Source organism: Lynx rufus, unplaced genomic scaffold (assembly GCF_022079265.1).
Source record: "Lynx rufus isolate CCGP_SWC_20201006 ecotype Redwood Valley unplaced genomic scaffold, mLynRuf1.p SCAF_26, whole genome shotgun sequence".
Lineage (NCBI taxonomy): Eukaryota > Metazoa > Chordata > Mammalia > Carnivora > Felidae > Lynx > Lynx rufus.
The window spans coordinates 6,000,567-6,020,657 of record NW_025814841.1 but is presented as its reverse complement, the minus strand read 5'-3'; the positions used below and the strand labels follow the sequence as shown (position 1 = coordinate 6,020,657).

The 20,091-nt window shown below is 40.4% G+C and overlaps 2 protein-coding genes across 4 annotated transcripts; one reads left to right on the top strand and one right to left on the bottom strand.

Moving 5' to 3' along the window:
• Positions 1 to 11,367: 11,367 nt before the first annotated feature.
• On the bottom strand, positions 11,368 to 18,639 carry ZNF706 (zinc finger protein 706). Of its 3 annotated transcripts, none has more exons than XM_047088948.1 (4): positions 18,445 to 18,639; positions 14,640 to 14,776; positions 12,373 to 12,480; positions 11,368 to 11,672 (listed from the first exon to the last, which is right to left on the bottom strand). In XM_047088948.1, the coding sequence occupies exons 2-3, from the start codon at positions 14,772 to 14,774 to the stop codon at positions 12,385 to 12,387; spliced, it is 231 nt and encodes a 76-aa protein (XP_046944904.1). In that variant the 5' UTR covers positions 14,775 to 14,776; positions 18,445 to 18,639; the 3' UTR covers positions 11,368 to 11,672; positions 12,373 to 12,384. The 3 variants fall into 3 exon arrangements, with proteins under 3 accessions (XP_046944904.1, XP_046944903.1, XP_046944902.1); XM_047088947.1 differs by lacking the exon at positions 18,445 to 18,639 and adding an exon at positions 18,093 to 18,311; XM_047088946.1 differs by lacking the exon at positions 18,445 to 18,639 and adding an exon at positions 15,871 to 15,885.
• Positions 17,113 to 18,939, top strand: LOC124518966 (translation initiation factor IF-2-like). Its single transcript, XM_047088837.1, has 2 exons — positions 17,113 to 17,146; positions 17,954 to 18,939. Exons 1-2 carry the CDS (start codon positions 17,113 to 17,115, stop codon positions 18,937 to 18,939), a joined length of 1,020 nt encoding a protein of 339 aa, XP_046944793.1.
• Positions 18,940 to 20,091: the final 1,152 nt, after the last annotated feature.

Here is a 20,091-nt window from a genome sequence, read left to right as displayed (position 1 = left end):
TTCATATATTGAAAAAAAAAAAGTGAGGTGTGTGTGTTCCAGCTGCTAATACGATTCAGTGGGATGTTGGAAAAAAATTATTAAAATGTTCTTTCTAAAACCACAGCGAGATACCACCTCACACCAGTCAGAATGGCTAAAATAAACAACTCAGGCAACAACAGATGTTGGTGAGGATGCGGAGTAAGAGGATCTCTTTTGCATTGTTGGTGGGAATGCAAGCTGGTGCAGCCACTCTGGAAAACAGTATGGAGGTTCCTCGAAAAATTAAAAACAGAACTAACCTACGACCCAGCAATTGCACTACTAGGTATTTATCCAAGGGATACAGGTTTCGAAGGGGCACACATACCCCAATGTTTATAGCAGCACTATCAACAATAGCCAGAGTATGGAAAGAGCCCAATTGTCCATCAACGGATGAATGGATAAAGGTGTGGTATATATATACAATGGAGTATTACTCGGCAATCAAAAAGAATGAAATCTTGCCATTTGCAACTACGTGGATGGAACTAGAGGGTATTAAGCTAAGCGAAATTAGCCAGTCTGAGAAAGACAAGTATCGTTATGACTTCACTCATACGAGGACTTTAAGATACCAAACAGATGAACATAAGGGAAGGGAAGCAAAAATAATATAAAAGCAAGGAGGGGGACAAAACATAAGAGACTCTTAAGTACAGAGAACAAACTGAGGGTTGCTGGAGGGGTTGTGGATGGGGGGATGAGCTTAAATGGGTAAGGGGCATTAGGGAGGATACTTGTTGGGACGAGCACTGGGTGTTATATGTAGGGGATGAATCACTGGAATCTACTCCTGAAATTATTTTAGCACTACATGCTAACTTGGATATAAATTAAAAAATAAGTAAATTTAAAAAATGATTAAGATTGTAAATTTTGTTATGTGTCTTTTACCACAATTAAAAAACGGAAAAGAAAAAGAATTTTTTGATCTCATCCTAATTTAAGGTCTATTTTTGTGTTGCTTTATAATTACAATGAACACACACGTATATAATTTATAAATACATTAGTAGTGTATATTCAAGAATTTTTAAAAATATTTATGTACTTTTTGGGAGAGCACAAGCAGGGGAGGGGTAGAGACAGGGGCAGAGGATCTGAAGCAGACTCTATGCTGACAGGCTGACAGCAGAGAGCCTGACGTGAGGCTCGAACTCACAAACTGTGAGATCATGACCTGAGATGAAGTTGGATGCTCAAGTGACTGAGCCACCCAGGTGCCCCAGTCAAGAATTTTTTTACTCACATAATTTTATAATTGAAATTTGGAGTCCATGGACATGAAGAATAGTCCTGACTTAAACTATATATATATTATTATATACCATTCACCAGGTGACAAAAATAAGCATTTTTTTAAAAGTTTACTTATTTTGAGAGAGTGAGTGAGTGGGGAAAGGAAGGAGAGGGAGAGAAAGAATCCCAAGCAGGCTCCACATCTTCAGTGTGGAGCCCGATGTGGGGCTTGAACTCATGAACCATGAGATCATGACCTGAGCCAATTCAAGAGCTGGACACTTAACCTACCCAGGTGCCCCCGAAAGAAACACTTCTAAACTAAGTTTGAGATCTAAGAGCCTATTAAAATACTGAACACAAATATACCCTATAGTTGGATGTACATCTCAAGTCCAAATGTGATAAAGACATACGGACACCTATCCTGACTCAACATTCTCCCCATGTAAAGCTTATAAACATCTGAGAAAGATGAGGACAAATTAAAGATCAAGTGGTTTTTATGTTAAAATAAGTCAATATAAGAGTAGTTCTTCCCACTACTTTTTCTATTTCTCTCTTGACAAAACTTGCTCAAAGTACAGAACTACCTACATAGCTCCTGCACTGTGCATGCCCTGGTATCATAGGATTATTGAATGAGAAGGGATCTTGGAATTGATTTACTTTACCTCCCTCCATGTGCTAGAAAGCCCTGCTGTGCTGTCCCAGACATGATCAGACAGCTGCCTTGCTAAGAACTTGAGGGAAGGGAAGCTCAGTCCATAACCAGTCATTCTGCTCCTGGGCCAGATCCAGCATTGTGACGACGTTTCTTACAGTCAGGTAATGACTTCCATGATCTTCCAGACCAGCCCCTAGAACAATCAGCAACTTTCCAAGTGTCTCCCTTGCAAACATAGCTTCAAGTCAACTCAACATACTAAACCTCTTTTCCCACTGAATGGAATTTAGCCAAGCACTGTTCCATTTGAAAACACCAAAAACAAAGACACCAAGAATCAAACACCAATTTCACATGAAAACTGGCTATCAATGAATGAGGAACACTGTGTGTAATTATGTGTGTTCTCCTAAAGTAAGGCTGCATTCCCACCTTTTAAAGCAAGGAAATCCTATTTGAATCAAAATATGACTCAAAATGTGCCTATAACAAACACATTGGCTCTCACATCAAAAAAAAAAAACAAAAAAAAAAAAACAAAAAAAGAGAAAATAAAAGACAGATTTCTGTCCATATTTTAGGCTCATACAATACGATTTTTATGAATCCTAATTGGACTTAACGTTTATTCCATTTAAACTAATTCTTGTTGGTGTCACTTTAGTGTTTCAGCCTAAAATCTTTCCGAACTGTAATTCTCTATTGGCTTCCCTCCATATTTTGTGATACCTGCGAACTGCTAATACACACACACATATACACTTTAAACTGAACAAGACAGAGGTTTATGGAAGTTGATACGTTGACAACATCTATTAAATGTATCAGTACAGAAGTTCAAAATTAGCTTAAGTCCACTTATATTACATTACTCTGCCCTGATGAAATTAAGATGTATTATCAAGCTGTCCCTTGACTTCATGTTTTGTGTGCATTTCAAAAAAGAAAAACGACTTTGAAAACCATGAAGTATTCCACATGTATGGCACTGCCTGTAACAAGCACTCGGTATGACTTTAGGAATCTAAAAAAAGGAAATCCAAAAAATTTTAAAAGTAATCCACAAAAGCAACAAGAACGACTTCTTACAATTCAGGGAATATTCCACTTAAAGGTAATGAACAGCTGCATACTCCATCATAAACATTCAAGTAGGCACATAACGAGACAATTCCTGGTTCCTAAGAATCCTAAGTAAGAACAGTATACATCGTGCTGGAAAAATAAAAGACTATTCCAAGTGGCTGAGAGCTAGAAAGAGTGATCCTAGGAGACTGGAGAGCTAGAAAGAGTGATCCTAGGCGCCAGGAAAAGTTAGAGTTAGGACTTGAAAGAATGGAAGAGAAAGATGGCACACTAGTTAAGAGACAGAAAAATCATGTGGACGCAGGGAAAGGGTAGTGAGAGTTACTCAAGGAACAGCATGGGATCAGACAGGGCAGCAGAAGGGGCTGGCAGGAAGTGCAGTGACCAGACTGCAGACGACTGGTCAGTCCCACAGCACGGGGGTATATTCATGTGGTGGGAACACCTGACAGCTTCAGAGGCGGGGATGTGGCTTGAACTGTGCTTCCAGAGAGTTTCTTATTGCAGGGAAAGTAAATGTAGTTGGGGGAAGAGATTAGAAAACTACACACAAAAACCAGTGCAGGTGAGGAAAAGGGGATTCACAATTAAAAGCTAATGCACGCAATTAATTACCCAGAGACTATGAGAAAATTTAAAATCCTATCCTTTCTTTGATATCCTCTTTTGTGCTTTATGAAAATCAAGACAGATTACCTATCTATATTTTTTAGACTAGCTTCTCATTGGTATTACTTTCTTAGAATGACAGTGCTTCAGGGGCGCCTGGGTGGCTCAGTTGGTTAAGCGTCTGACTTTGGCTCAGGTCATGTTCTCACAGTCTGTGAATTCGAGCCCCACATCAGGCTCTGTGTGGACAGCTCAGAGCCTAGAGCCTGCTTCAGATTCTGTGTCTCCCTCTCTCTGCCCCTCCCCGGCTCATATTCTGTGTCTCACTCTGTCTCTCAAAAAATGAATAAATGTTAAAAAAAAAAAAATTAATGACAGCACTTCAGACTTACTGGCAAACTGCAAATTCCTACAGCCTTCTGAGTTGTGATTGACCAGGGCCAAGTGAAGACCCAGGGAAATCCTGTTCCCCTTCAGGGCTCCATCATATTGGGTTTGTTTCCCTTTTACAAAATACATAGCAAGTAAATAGACATTGCTGAGGTAGTGCTCTCCAACACCCATTCCTTTTTACTGCTTTTCAGAAACCTAGAAACTTTTCAGAAAAATATCAGCAGTTGAGTTGAGCCCTGAAGAATGGGTTGCATTTCCACAGGAAGAGACTGGAGTTAGAGGGAAAAAAGCTATTTCAGTAAGAAAAAACACAAGCAGAAATGGGAAAAAATAAGAAGGGCGTGTGTGAGACGTATTACGTACTAACTTTTAGCAGAAGGAAGATAGTGGGAGGAGAGCCAAGTTCTTGAGCACCAACTGACTGCATAAGAACTTGTATGTCATTTTCTCTTTAAGTTAGAACCATCCTTTGAGGTAGAGATTGCGTTCTGTGTTTCCTAATGTGACAAGATACGGTAGCTCGGAAGGGTGAAGTAACCTGTCCACATTCACTCAGCTGGGAAAAAGCAGAGGCGAATTTGAACCTTAATGCTGCCATTTTTCTTACTGGTCATTCAACTACCGCCTTAAATGTTTTACAACCTCCTATCCTAGTTGAGAAACCGTTTCTATTGGAAATATTCCTGGCTATTCAAAACAAGACTTAAATACAATCTCTTTTGTTACTATGAAAATCCATATACATATACAGAAACATGAAATAACAGAACTTAACAAAATGCGGATCAGAAATAAGCTCTAGAAACATGAAAGGTTGTTTTCTTACTGCAACTTCCTGAATTGACCTAACGTACAAACTTAGTGGAATCTAAAAACATAAGAAAAAACACCGACTATAGCAAATCTACTGCATGGATCATTAAACAGCCACAAAAATGGCTTATACAAACTTTGTAACATGAAAAGACCCCACCTGTTATAATATTAAGTGACATGGAAAACAATGTGCAAAAAGCAACTACATAAAACCCAACTTTACTATATTCTTCCAATTTCTGTACGCACTGAAGATGTTATTTTTGTAATGAAGCAGAACACAAAAAGGATCATGCAGAGATACACTGTAGTCTGGGACCATTTAGGGCCAAGCAAACATCTCAAAATACAGCTCTTTGGGCCCAGCTGTAACATTGCATTATAGCAGGACAAAATTTTTGCCTGTAAATCTGCATACGTAATGAACTTGAATAATCAAGAGTGAAACCACAGACAGTATACTGTTAAAAAAAAAAAAAAAAGTCCAAAAAGTTGTAAAAAGATCTCTATTAAAAATAAAAAGCACCAACTGAATATTTGGTAAATATGAGTCTTCCTACCATCGTGTCACTCTCCTGCCCCCAAACCCTGAAAGTGTCCTGACAGCGTTGGGAGTAATTTGAACTATTTATTATGATGTGCACACATTGCAGTCTGGCCCCATTCTAATGACTGCTCCCTACTCCCACCCATGGGCTCAAAGGCTCTCATTCTCAAGCCTTATGCTCTGGCTGGCCTACTCACTTTCTTTCAAAGAAACTTTATGTACTTAAACTGAGCTTTTGCTCACTCAGCCACCCTCATTTGGACTCCCCCCATTTACTCCCACTCCTCCCCAGCTGACTCCCCGCCTTCCAGGCACAAATCAACCTCTCTAACCCACAAGTCTTCTCCCTTGTATATATTCCTGTAGAAGTTATTATTTATAAAACACACCACTTAACCCCATAGCCTAAAATTATGTAAAATGCATTTTAATTTCTAAAGATAAAAGACCTTTGTGTTTTTTTTTTGACCTTTGCTTATTTCTTTCATGATAATGAATTACTTCTATATTATGCTTTACAGTTTATAAAGCAATTTCACATGTACTATTCTCAATAAATATCCTGGTGACTTAAAACAACCTCCTACTTAGTGGCCACATCTTGGTCTTTATTTATTTTTAAAGTTTATTTCTTTATTTTGAGAGAGTGCGAGCAGGCTCAGTGCAGAGCCTGATGCCGGGATTGATCCCACTGTTAGATCATGACCTGGGCTGAAATCAAAGTTGGACACTTTATCAACTGAGCCACTCGGGTGCCCCCAGATCTCGGTTTTTAAACACCATTCTCTAATAAAAGGACTCAGGACTCTGGAGAAATGGCTCATTTGAGGACCAGGGCAGAGAAAATACAAGATGAGCATGCAATTCTTATAGTAAAAAGTAAGGAAATGATCAAAAAAAGAGGGGGCATATGAAAGGGATACAGGTGCCAATCTGAAAGAGCTCTCACTGGCCAAAGCTGAACTAATTTGAATAACAAAATAAATAATATCAAGAGTGCATATGGATAAATAACAGGAAGAACAAATCTTCCATATAGAAGAATTCCAAATAATACACATAGATACTCCCTTCCAGGAGGTGGAGCCAAATCCCCACTCACTTTAAGTTAAGGGCTGGACTTTGAAAAAAGGGAAAAAAAAAAAAAATGTTACTTTCCAGTGGAGAAACCTAGCAGATAGCACCTTCACCATGAAGGCTAACATCACCCATGATGTCATGTGGGGATCATCTTCCCCCAGGATGCAACGAGAAGGGCACTTTATCTGTGGTCTTCCTCACTAAAACCTGGTACCCTAATGCAATCGTGAGAAAAACAAATCCGAACTGGGAACATTATACAACATGCTGCCACACACCTCAAGTGTCAAGGTCATGAAAAACAAAGAGAAGACTGAGAATCCACTGTAGACCGCAAGAGACCAAGGAGGAATGCCAACTAAGTGCAATGTGGTATTCTGGACTGGATCTTTTAAGAAAAAAAAAAAAATTAATAGACAAACTGGTAATGGTAATATAAATGGTAAAATACCAATGCTGGTTTCTTGGTTGTGATAAACACACCACAGTAATGTTTAAGATTGTAACAGTAGGATAAACTGATACTGGGCACGGGGATGAGAATGCCTTTATACTACACCTTTAAAACTTCCTATATCTAAAATCACAAGCTTTGCCTCAAGTGTTCACTGCTATTATTAGCCCAGGGGACACCTAACCTGCAGCCAAGACTGCAGGTCTCCCTTCCCTCCTCAGTAAAGATGTTCTGTACTAAGCGGCAGTACCTCTAATCCCAACTGGACATTTTCCTTAAGTCCTTTGGGTGAAAAGATGATCAGAAAATAAGTCTGTGGGGCGCCTGGGTGGCCCAGTCGGTTAAGCGTCTGACTTCGGCTCAGGTCGTGATCTCGCGGTTCATGGATTCAAGCCCTGCGTCGGGCTCTGGGCTGACAGTGCAGAGCCTGGAGCCTGTTTCGGATTCTGTGTCTCCCTCTCTCTCTGCCCCTCCCTTGCTCGTGCTGTGTCTCTCTCTCAAAAATAAACACTAAAAAAAAATAAAGAAAGTCTGAACAACTCAGCACAAACAATATTAAGTTCATATGAGTGCTTGTGAATAAAGGCATTTCAAGGTTTTGGAATCTAGTTCACTTGACCACATATTTAAGTCTCAGTAGGATTTAAAAAACCAACCAACCAACAAACTTAAATAAAAATAGATGGAAACACTTTAAAAGACAAAACCTAAGCAGTACGGGTGCCATAAGGTTTTTAAAAAAATGTACATTAAAAAACCCTTTTTTTTGATGTTTATTTATGCTTGAGAGACAGAGTGCGAGCGGGGGAGGGGCAGAGAGAGAAGAAGACACAGAATCCAAAGCAGGCTCCAGGCTCCAAGCTGTCAGCACAGAGCCTGATGCAGGGCTCGAACTCATGGACCGCAAGATCATGACCTGAGCCAAAGTCGGACACTAGACCGACTGAGCCACCCAGGTGCCCCCAAAATGTACATTTTTAAAAAAAAGACCTTGGTTGTTTGACAAGTGACCAATGAACTGCTCGACATGTGTAAGTAAAAGGAGGTAATATTAAGATTTATAATGAAGAACCTTAATATCTAGTTTAAATTTGATATTTAGTACTAAATTAATATTTAAACCAAGACTATCTTTGGCAAACCAGGATGCATGGTCACCCTAACTGTAAATCTAATTTTGAGAAACACCGTTATATTCTTGTAGAGGAAATATTATGATGGCCTACTTACTAATTAAAATTTTAATAATACGGAATCCAAAAAGCAAGTCACACTTAAAATTTTATAAGACTGAAGACAGTGACAAAGTAAGGTACTTATTTGGTCTACAAAAACCTAAGCTTACTAATGATATCACCTATAAAAACAATGATGGTGTATACATAAAAAATGATGAGAAAGTAATAGGATTTTAACATAATTACTTCACATTGCAGATAAGCCCATGTGGACACAAATGATTGAAGTCTGGCTCCATATATGCAGATTTTAAATTTGGAGCCCTACTATGTACAAAAAATTGGAGAATGCCTATTCAAAACCAAAAATTAAAAAATCCAAAAAGATGGTAACTCAGTAAAAAGCTTACCCAAAGAACACTTAAAATAGAAGACATTTCAGTTCAATATGGTAATCTGCAACTAATGACAGGTTGAACTTTCATTAATAAAACATCTATTTTCTCAATAAAGTATATAGATGTTTTATTAAATCTATACATAGGAAGGGCTAAGGTTTTTCTGAAACATTTACAACAGATAAAATTAGGGAAGCCTGAAAGATTTCAGTAAACACATCCCCTAGTGTTAATCTTCATTTTTATACACTCAAAAAAGTATATGTCTGACTAAAATCAAACCAAACCAAAAACTCCCCAAAATGAAAATTCTAGCACAAATAAATTATTCAGATTAAATTTAAATATGGTATTTTAGTTATAGTTTGGACTGTGGCTATCACTGTATTTTAGAAAAAGGCTTTGATATGAACTGCATTTTAAAACAGATAGAGCATATTCCACATACTAATAAAAATGAAACACAAGAATTCTTTTTGCCAAAATAGTAACATTGGAAATTCTATTTTATTCATGCTACATATAGCTCAAGTTTGCATTATGATGTGATTAACTAGCTATGCAGTAGCCTTAATATAAAAGCAAAGTGTTATCTCAAATTGGAGTCTGTGTCCTAAAGGACTTACCCATTCAATTTATTGACCTAAACATTTTTCATTTTAGTATTATTTTTATATTAATAGCCAATTACTTCTCCCTTCCAACAACTTACACTTACTCTACACAGGAAGGCTTCAGAATGACAACCTTTTCCTTTTCCCTTGTTAAGTATTCTGTACACCTAAAATAGACCAAACTTCAGGAAAAACAATGAGAAATGAAAGAAATCTCTTGCTGCCTTTAGAATGACTGAGCTCTACACTCAAGAGGCAACTCTGAGTTGAGAAATTAAAAAAAAAAAAAAATGGGAAGAGGCAATATAAAAATCTCCTAGAATGTAGAAGAAATTAGACTAGTTTAGTTTTCTTTAATATCTTCTTTAATAAGACATTACAGCACACAACTGAGCCCCAGTGTGTCAGTTAAACATGGGGATGTAGATCCATATGAAGTAGAATGAAACAAATTTAACCTTAACCCCATTCCTTTTGGCAATTAGTGGAAATACAGAATACAAACGGACCAATTCTCTCTCAGTGTCTCAGATTTTATAAAGTCTTTGAAGACACCATAAGTTTTATAATGAACTTTGCTGTGGTCTGTTAAAGAATCTTCAAATTAAATAATGAGGATGCTTAAGAATTTTAATTTTCCCCTTAGAGCAAATTTAACTCAAACATAATAAAGAAGGGATTGTAACTAATAATCCTTACATGAAGTATGAGAATCAATGTCTTATGCAAGACCAATGCAGCTATTTTCCTATCACTGAGATATAAAGTTAAATATGGTGTCTTCAGCTGCTTATAAAAAAGGGTTAAATACAAGAACAAAAAGCTTTTATTCTGAATTACAGCCAGTAAAACAAATGAAAAAAAAAATAAAACCAAAACTTGTGAATGGTTTTTAAATGATTTGTTACTAAATGTAAACATACATATGGTCAAAGCACTTTTAAAAACCTTTAAATTGTAATTTAACCAGAACTTCTGTAATACCCACCACAAGCAATCAGGCAAATTCTAATGTTCTGGTAACCAACATATTAGGAAACAACAGATATTAAATCTGAACTTAGGAAATTACACGGAAAAAAAAGACTATTTTAAAGTAAGAACGTAACAGAAGTTGCTAAGAAACTATCACCACTGAAGCTTTTCCTCGTAAATATCTTATTTTAAACTTACAGTGAAGTCAAACAAGGTGGGCAGAATACGCACAGCTATGAAACAAATGCAGTGATGAATTACAGCAGAAAGAGGGAACGCGCTTTGTGACCCACAGGATCAGATTCGTGGCTCTAAGCAATTACCAGTAAATAGTTGAGTTTTCTTCCTATTATATTAACTTCAAATTTTAAACCGAGTTAAAGCAGTTTCACTAGTAAAGCTAATAGCTGACAAAAGCAAATTAGAAGGACCCTAAAATTAGTCTTCCTTAACTGGATGGGATATACCTCATCCATCGGAACCAACCCACTTCCCCATCCTTAGAGCCAAAAGAATGTGGACACTGGCCTATTTTAATACTTTTCTAGTTCAGACAAATCATACTGTACAGTCTTTGATTTCAGGAACCAGTACAAAGTAAACTTCTAAAACCAACCATTCACTTACAAACGAAAGGAGGGAGAAGGTTCTAGGAATTAACCCAGCAGCAAGTCATTCCAATCTTCCTATTAAGGAAAACCACTCATAAAATTGGCCAAATTATTAATAAATTCCATCAAATTTGGCGTTTTAATCTCAAATTAATGAACTTGAAGAATTGTGAAAGAATCCATAGGTGTAATTTATATAAGATAGATCTTTACCAGTTCACATGTGATCCATCAGGTTTTGTATTAAACGAAAGCTGGATTATTTCGTTACGGCATATACTTCAGAACCTATTCTTTCAGAAGGGCTCACTGAAAATCCAACCACATTAGGAATTTGTCAGTTATCTAGAGGGTATACCTGGCTGGCAGCTACGGCCAGGTCACACAGCAGGCTAAAATATTCCAACCTCAAACACAGGAAATGATCAGAGGGGGAAATGACACATGGTGGTAATATACTAAGGCAGCAGGTAAGTCATTCTTCACCTAGACCAGCAGCTGCCAATAAAACTATGAATGAGTCTGCTCCAATGTAACTAGCGAACCTGCCACTGAGCTGAGAAAGGGAGATAGGAACTGCGCTTGCAATTCTAGCTGACGAATTCATTAGATTTTTATAAGGCAAATAATGTGGAAGGTTAGAACAGAATTTCTAGAACCATTTATCCTGTGATGTTGTAAAATCAAAGTACTACTTTATTAAATGAGTTATTTTACACAATATGAACATCAATATAATTACAATTGTAAAAAAATTTTTTATAACAAGGATGGACTGATTTTCAGATTTCCAAATCAGAGTCAACTGTACATTTACACAGAATTGTCTTTGCATGAAGCCCAAAAGGGAACAGCATAAAAATGAGTGTTTCTGTAGCCCCTTTATTTTTGCTGATCAACAGTTTGTTAGAAAAGCAGCTGCAGGTTTGTTACCTAAGGTCTGAGACAGTAGAAGAGCCAAAGGTGTCGTGAATTCACCTATAAAACATAAATGGAATTTTCAGTGAATGTAAGCACTGCACAAATACCACTTATATGCATTCTAAATGTCTAAGGAAAATGCACCACATGCATAAGCTACCAAGTCATTCTGATGGATCTGTCAATGATTTTATACACAAATCTTTGATAAATTTACTTTAAAAAGGAAGTTATCTCACACCATCACCACCACTTAGGGAAAACAAAAACCACACAAAAAATGTAAACTGATTATTTTCAAGCCACTATCAAGTTTATACAGTGTAAGCCCACATTTTGCTACATATTTCAACGCATTCAGAAGCTCTGTTAAACACTCTAAAATACCTGCAACAAGGCACTCAGGAACATTGTTCTGCATCATTTCTGGGAGCAAGACCCTCAAATGCCTTTGTAATAGTTACTTTCTTTAGGCTGGTAAGTCTCTTCCATTCTTGGGCCAGAGCTGGCCAGCATCACCTCAGCCCCCCACTTTGGGCTACAGTAGTAAAAACTTGGGTGTTTCAAAGGCATTGAGAAGATCTGGTTTGGGAAAATGGGTTTTTAACAGTTGTGAAGGTAAACACTAACTTAAAAAAGGGGAAGCAATAAAATCTCAGCTAGAAAAAAGGTAGACATTAATTTCAGTTACAGAAGATAATTTTGCTCTCGTATACAACCTTGACATTAACAAATGAAAAGACAAAAGGTCAACTACCTGTAAACAACTTTATGCCTGAACATCAGCCAATTCTGGAGGAAGTGGAGTCTTAGGATGCTTGCTTTCAAAGTGCTGCTTGAAGGTCTTAGGGTCTGGCATTTGTGTCTAATTTTTAAAAATGTGCAAAAAAAGAGTTAGACCTTATTCATGAAATAAAAATGTGTTAACTTTTCAAATCCTGAGCCTGCTCACGATAGACAATCGTCTCAAAATACTTTGAAGTTCCTGCAACTAGTGGCTGGCATATGAAAAAGGACCTTGTAACAAAGAAATTCCTAACGTATGACCGTATTTCACATATGGAGAATAGGTGGGTTACATAAAGGATTCCGCTTGTTTAACAGGAAACAAGAGATAACATTTACTTAACACATTATGTTAAGCAGGTTACCTGAATTCTCATAGGACCTTCCCAGTAATCTTAAATTAGTTCCTACTATTATTCCTCATTTCACATAAGAAACTAAAACCTAGAGTGTAATTTGTCCAAGACCTGTTTCAACCTCATACTGTACTTCAGTTCTCAAATGTTACACTACACCAACTTCCCTAGGCAAGGACCTTCAGTAATTTATTCTCTTGCTCAGGCAGTTAAAACATGAAATACAAGTTTTGGCTATTTTGGCTATTTTTGGGAGTTTAAAGAGGTGAACTACTCTAGGTCTTTTATTATTTTTTAAAACTTGATTTACTTATTTAGTGTGTGTGTGTGTGTGGGTGTATGGGGGGGGAAGGAGGGAGGGGCGCGTGCAATCGGGGTAGGGGCAGAGAGAGAATTCCAAGCAGGCTCTGTGCTGTCAGCAGAGAGCCCACTGCAGGGCTCAATCCCACTCAGGAGCGGAGATCAAGAGTCAGATGTTTGAGCCACACAGGCACCCCTACTGTAGTACTTTCAAATCGAAGCATTTACTCATCAGTAATTTAATGAAATTTACTTTTACCCTGTCTCTTTCCAAAGAGAATTTAAAGTTGCTCAATTGCATTATTTTCAGTGTCTCAAAGCTCAGTACGAACAAGATACTTAATGTAATAGGTTTCCTCTCTTAACAAGAACTTCATGTAGTTAGAAACTTCAATTTCATCAGTAATGCCTTCAGATGATAAACTTTAGTTTTGGAATCGTGTCTTCCCAAGATCCCTTCCCACAACCCTACCAAGGTGTGGGGCTTTGGAAAAAAATACATATACATATGTATACATGCATATGTACTGGACCACCGTCACTATGTATTTTTCCTTTGGCACTTCTATTCACGAACTTCAAAGATGCTGAGCTTAAACAAAAAAGCAAGAAAGAAACTGGCTTGGAACTGAAGAAAAACTTCTTTGAAAGGAAGTGTGGTATGGTGGCCTGGAGGGTGGGCTCAGGAACTAGACTGCCCAGCTTCAGATCCCAGCTCTTCTCTGTACTAGCTGGGTGACCCTGCACAAGTTATTTAATCCCCATGGCTCAGTTTACTTTTCTGTAAAATGAGAATAAAAGTCCTTTATCTCATAGGGTGATTGTGGGGATTAATGGGCTCATACGTGTAGAACACCAGATATGCACTCAATAGTAGTTGTTATGACTACTCTTCAAATCTAATAAAACATATTAATTCTTGGGGCGCCTGGGTGGCGCAGTCGGTTAAGCGTCCGACTTCAGCCAGGTCACGATCTCGCGGTCCGTGAGTTCGAGCCCCGCGTCGGGCTCTGGGCTGATGGCTCGGAGCCTGGAGCCTGTTTCCGATTCTGTGTCTCCCTCTCTCTCTGCCCCTCCCCCGTTCATGCTCTGTCTCTCTCTGTCCCAAAAATAAATAAACGTTGAAAAAAAAAAAAAAAAAACATATTAATTCTAGGAAAGGCCCTAACGTAAAAATACTCCGTAGAGTTTTGCAGACCTCCTAAGAATTTAGTGAAGAAAAAAGACAATTACATAACCAGGGGTATACTTGTGTCTCGTACAGCTCTAAACTAAGAATGTAGATCTGACTTCTTACAAAGTTCAAAGTGTAGTATCTGCCCTGAAGAAGACATCTTTATTCTTCACGAGGAAAAGGACTTTGCTTTGTTCACTCCCTTCCCCCAACACCTAGAGAACTGTGCCTGGCCACAGGAGCCATTCAAAAAAATATTTATGGAAGAGACAACTGAAGATGGAAACCTAAAATAAGCAGCTCTCCAATCTATCTATTTTGCCATGGCTGCAAAACTTTAACCTCGATACAGCAACGTCTAAGCAAAGAACTGCCCACAGGAGGGTTATGCCGTCCCACTCCCCTTACCCTACAGACAGTGCAGGTATATATTAAGGCAGCTTTGGCAGCAGCCTTTTGGTCATGTCCTTGTTTCTTCTTTTGTCCAGCTTGCTTTTTGGCATTTTTCTGCTGCGACTGAATCTTCTGCTGTCCACGAGCCATATCTAAAAACAGAAGTTGAGGCATTAGAGTGATTAATACCGAGTAATCGAAGTATGGTAATGCTCTCAAGAGTTGAAGACTTACGTTTTATAGAGCTGTCAGTCAAAATGTATGGGTTTTCAAATTCTCACATACAATGCTACTAGAGAATAAATTAGTACGACCACTGTCGAAAACTGTTTTGGTGTACTCTATAAACCTAATAATTCCACTCCCGATATAAATGCAAATGTACATATACACCCAACAGAAATGTTGCATTTCCCAACAGAAATGCAAATGTACATATCCACCCAAAGGCAGTACAAGAATGTCCAGAGTACTTGTTTCCAAAACTGGAAACAATGCAAATTCCAGTTAATAAAATGGATACATAACTTGTGGTATACTTATCAATGGAATACTACCTGCATTCACAAAGAAAAAACTATGGTTACAAGTAACAGGGTCGTATCCAGTGTTAAAGAAAAGAAGCCAGACACAACATACGGATTGTATACAGTTCAAAACAGGCAAAGCTAATCTAGGAGGTGGTGACTGGGGAAAAAAGGGCATGGGGAGCAGTTGATATGTTCTATCTCTTGATCAGGGTAATGGTTATATAGGTGTGTTTACTTGTAAAAACTCACTGAGCTGTACATCTAAGATCTGTACACTTTGCCATACGTAACCTTCAAAACTTTACCAAAAAAGTTTAGCACTATTCCCCAAGCAATTGCTTGATCACTTTGCAAAGGTACTTTCCCTTTCTAGTATTAACTGTCATGAATTAAGATTCTTACAATTTAAGAGAAATTTAGAGCTGTCATCTAAAGGTTCTGAAGGAGATCCTAAGAGCAGTGGGAACTGTTCTCCTAAATACTCAGGTTACATAAAACCACTATGCTATTCTAAATCTTTCTAAACAATTGATCTTTGCAGGATTGCTGGAGAAATTACTAAATAAGATTAAATTAGTTCCCAATTGAGAGAATAAACCTTGTAAAAAGGGTAAAGGTACCTTTACAAAAATGAAAGGTACCACTTTTTACTACTGATAGTCTGAAATGAAGCTAAATGGGTTAAAAATAAATGTCACTGAAAAAGTTACTTTTACTTTTTCATTAAATTTAAGTCTTCGTGGAGCACCTGGGTGGCTGTTGGTTGATTCTTGATTTCAGCTCAGGTCAGGATCTCACGGTTATTGAGTTCAAGCCCCACACTGTCAGTACAGAGCCTGCTTGGGATTCTCTCTCTCCCTCCCCTGCTCTTGCTTGCTCTTCAAATAAACTTATAAAACAAAAACAAAAAACAAACAAACAAAAAAGAACTGCAGAAACTTAAAAAAAAAAATTGAAGTCTTCTCAAACCAAGAAACAGACTCTTAACGATAAAGACCTGATGGTTATCAGAGGTGGGTAGGGGGATGGGTGAAATAGGTGATGGGGATTAAGGAATACACTCATCATGATGAGCATTGAGTAATGTATAGAATTATTGAATCACTAATATTGTACACCTGAAATTAATGTAACACTACATGTTAACTCTACTGGAATTAAAATAAAAACTTAATAAAAAACATTAAAGTCTTCTATTGGACAACACACGTTAAACCTGCTCATAAAGGGCCTATGAGCCCCAGCTACCTTTTAAATATATTGAAATTGGGTCCTAAGTAGAAGTCCTATGTATAGCTTGGACTAGTACTGCAATTAAGTTTTAAACTTCTAAATCACTGCAGGGCATGAACATAACATGGACCTACATCACCTTTAACCAGAAAACAGTACTGGCTTTTTCTGACTGGGATCCTAATTAGTTAATGGATATAAAATCAAAGCATTTCATAGAAGCACATGAGGTTCTCCCCAAAAAAGGAAAAAGGGAAACTGAATACATAAATACACTGCTTGGACAAGTTCCCACTAGTATTTAACACTGAACTGAAAGTCAAGTAAAATATAGAAGAGACTCAATGCTTTTCTAAAAAGCCAGCTATTTTAACAAACTACAAGAATTTTTAGTATGCTAGCCTAATGTAAGAACCCTGTTCCCATATAATGGTAAATATTACCAGATGTGTTAGTCCTTGAACACCAAACTTCCATTTTCGCTTTTCAAAAGCCAAATATTTGTTATTTCCAAGCCAAACGGAATGATTTTAAGTATATTTAAGTACAAATGTTATGGCAGCATATCAAACCTGTTCCCACAGAAACCGTTTTAGATACTTGAGTATGATGTGGATGGTAATGGGTATGCAATCTTTATGTATCCCAGTCTATTATAACATCTTGTATCAGTACCTTATGTTAGAATACTTCAGTCCTCTCAGGCTTCTGAACTCTTCTACACAATGTCTGCCACGCATGCTAACACTGATTTTGCGGGTAACCTCAATTGTTTTAATGCCACTAATTCCAGAAATTTCTTTGATAATTACAAGATATTAGCTATTCTGATACCACTTTCAGGCAGTGCTCTGTACAATGTCATGAGATGAATATTATTTTTAACTTTTCCACCTAGGACTTCTCCTAAAATATAACATTACACCATAGATTTAACCTATTTTCCATTGTCATCTAAAGTAGTAAATAAAACCATAAAAGCTTTGGTAAGTAAAGACTGTTGTCGCTTGTTCTTATTTTTAAAACAGAAAACTGAACACCCCGTAAAGGAAATCGAATCAACAGTCTAAATGCGTGGGGTAGGCCCCTAACTTCCAACAACTCACTGCATTAATTTCCTTTCTGAAAGCAGAAATGCAAACGAACAAGCCACCTGCTTTTGGACAGCTCAACTTAAGAAATGCGCTCAAGCCAAATCGAATTTTCTACAAAATCTTAGGCACAACTTCTTAATTACATACGACAAACTCAGGGGCAACAAGTCACTTACAAATACCTTAAACGCAGATTTTTAATGTTACTCTTATTTACTGCAATTTTCCGAGAGGGCTGCAAAGAGGGAAGTAGAACGAATAAAGAGTTGTTCTAAAATGAAGAGCTTTTACAGGAGGCAACAAGTAAGGAGTGCCCCCTAAGATCCTCTTAAAACCCAAACAACTGAGTAAGAAAAGATTTTTCGATCCAGGAAGTAGGATCATTCTCCATAACCATCTGAAACGAAGAGGCCCAGGCAGTGATCAACATCCTGACCCCCACGTTTTAACTACATCCGTTCACCGAGGGTAGAGAAAAGCACCAGGAGTAAGGTCTATCTCACCCAACACTTGACCGACCCCAGCTGCAGCCCGGCCCACCTTCCTTCCCAACCGGCCTCTCCCGCCTCGGGGAGCTCCTTCCCCGGTCCGGCCACACAGCCCCCACCTACCCGCCACTCCGCACAGATTCCGGCCCGAGACGCGCCTCCCCGAGGCTTTGGCCGCCCCAAACCCGGCCCCTTCGGCCACGGGGAGCCCGGGCCTCGAGAAACCGACCAGCTGCCGCCGCCAAGGGGTAAGGTTACCGCTCCGCTCCGCGGCCTGCAACCCGGCCACCTGCAGGGCCTGGCAGGCGCCCGAGCTCTCCCTCCTGCCCGCGGCCCGCGCTGGGACAGGACGGGCCGCCGCCTGGGAGACGGGGAGGCCGGCGGCCCCTCGCGACCCGCGGCGACCCCGCCGCCGGGCCCCCACCCCGGCTCCCGGACGTCCTGCGGCGTCAGCGCCGCCCCCACTGCCGCTCACCCGGGCCGGGACAGTCTTGCGTCGGAGAGACCGCGCAGCGCGAGAGGGCCGGGGGAGGTGGCCGGAGGGAGAGCAAGGGGGAGCGCGCCCAGCACCGCTTCGGCCTCCTCCACCCGCCAAGGAGGGGAAAGAGGAGAGCGGAGAGCACAACAGCCCGCGCCTCGAACCCGCCGCCGCGCGCGCCCGCCGCCGCCTCAGCCTCGGGGGAGGCCACTACGCTCGTGCCCGCGCACGCCGCGCAGCTCTCCCAGTCGCCCCAGCGCCCGCCCGCTTTTCGCCGCCCACTCGCCTTCCTGCTGCGGCCACCTCCCCCGCCCCTCCTCTGCTCGCACGCCTGCGCCCTTTCCGGTCGCGCAGGCCAATGGCAGCGCGCCCCTATTACATAAGCGCCAGGGGGCGGGGCCTGGCGGCGCCGGCGACCCCTGCGAGACGGGAACTGCAGGGGACGTCGCCCTCTGTCCCCGGCGCCCCTCCTCTCCCGCGTGCGCTATCTAGGCGGCTTCAGCCGGCGCCGCGCCGCGTGTTCGCTGTCCTGCTGGGTGACGGCCCGCGGCGTGTTTCACAAGTCGCTCGCTAGCACACTCACTCGGGCGGCGGCCAGCCTCGGCCCCCGCGGCCCTTCGCACTCGCCTCCCGCCTCGCCGGCGCCCTGCTATGCTGTGGCTCCGGGGACTGGCCGGGAGAGGTGCGCCAGCGCCGCGGCGGCGTGGGACACCGGGCAGCCCGCCACCCGGACGCACCGCCGCCCTCGCCCCCAGTGCGGCCCGTGGGCCCGGCAGCTCCTAATAGGGACGCGGCCTTTGTTCTCTCACCGGCCTCCCTTTACCGCGTTCCCACGGAAACCCCGGTTATTTATTTATTTATTTATTTATTTTACCAATCTGGGGTTTTTAGGGAGTTCAGGATTCCAGCCTCAGTGTTGCTGGCTAGGGCTCCCTGATCGGATTAGCGGACTACTAACTATAAAGAGTTGCTAATATTTGGGGAAATGGCTAAGTTGGGTTGGTTTGGTTTCTCTTGATTTATAGGCCACAACAGCCAACTTCCAGTATCTGATTAAGAGCGATTGCGATTGTAACGATTATTGTATCTGCTGATTATCTGGAAAGGGCATTTTAGACATTGGCTTTATTCTCTCGTGCACCCCCCCACCCCCCCTTGTTGGTTTCTAATTAGATTTATTCGTAACAAGGAAAAGGGAGGCTTTTGCATTTGACCCAGTCACCTTGCCCATAGCCTCCACTCTCCCAAATTTGCCTGTAAGTGCGCAGGAGTTGCTAGTTTAATATAACTACATCCCAGGTTAGCTGGACTGGGATACAAATATTACAACTGAACTGTTTAAAATAACCAGGAAAGGGGCGCCTGGGTGGCTCAGCCGCTTAAGCCTCCGACTTGAGCTCAGGTCATGATCCCACAGTTTGTAAGTTCAAACCCTTCATCAGGCTTTGTGCTGACAGCTCAGAGGCTGTAGCCTGCTTGGTATTCTGTGCCTCCTCCTCTCTCTGCCCCTCCCATGCTCTTGCTCTGTCTCTCTCTGTCTCTCAATAATAAATGTTAAAAAAAATTTTTTTTAATCTCTTTAGTTTTCAGTTGTAAGCTAGTTGTCATCACCACATGTCCAAATAGATATTGACCAAAGGAACT

Bases quoted from the DNA above. Each gene is read 5' to 3' on its own strand.
- ZNF706 (XM_047088948.1), bottom strand. From the start codon at position 14,774: ATGGCTCGTGGACAGCAGAAGATTCAGTCGCAGCAGAAAAATGCCAAA. The intron at 12,481-14,639 runs GTAAGGGGAGTG...TTTAAAAATTAG, and splicing joins ATACCTGCACTGTCTGTAGG to ACACAAATGCCAGACCCTAA.
- LOC124518966 (XM_047088837.1), top strand. From the start codon at position 17,113: ATGTCTGCCACGCATGCTAACACTGATTTTGCGG. The intron at 17,147-17,953 runs GTAACCTCAATT...CACCGAGGGTAG, and splicing joins TGCTAACACTGATTTTGCGG to AGAAAAGCACCAGGAGTAAG.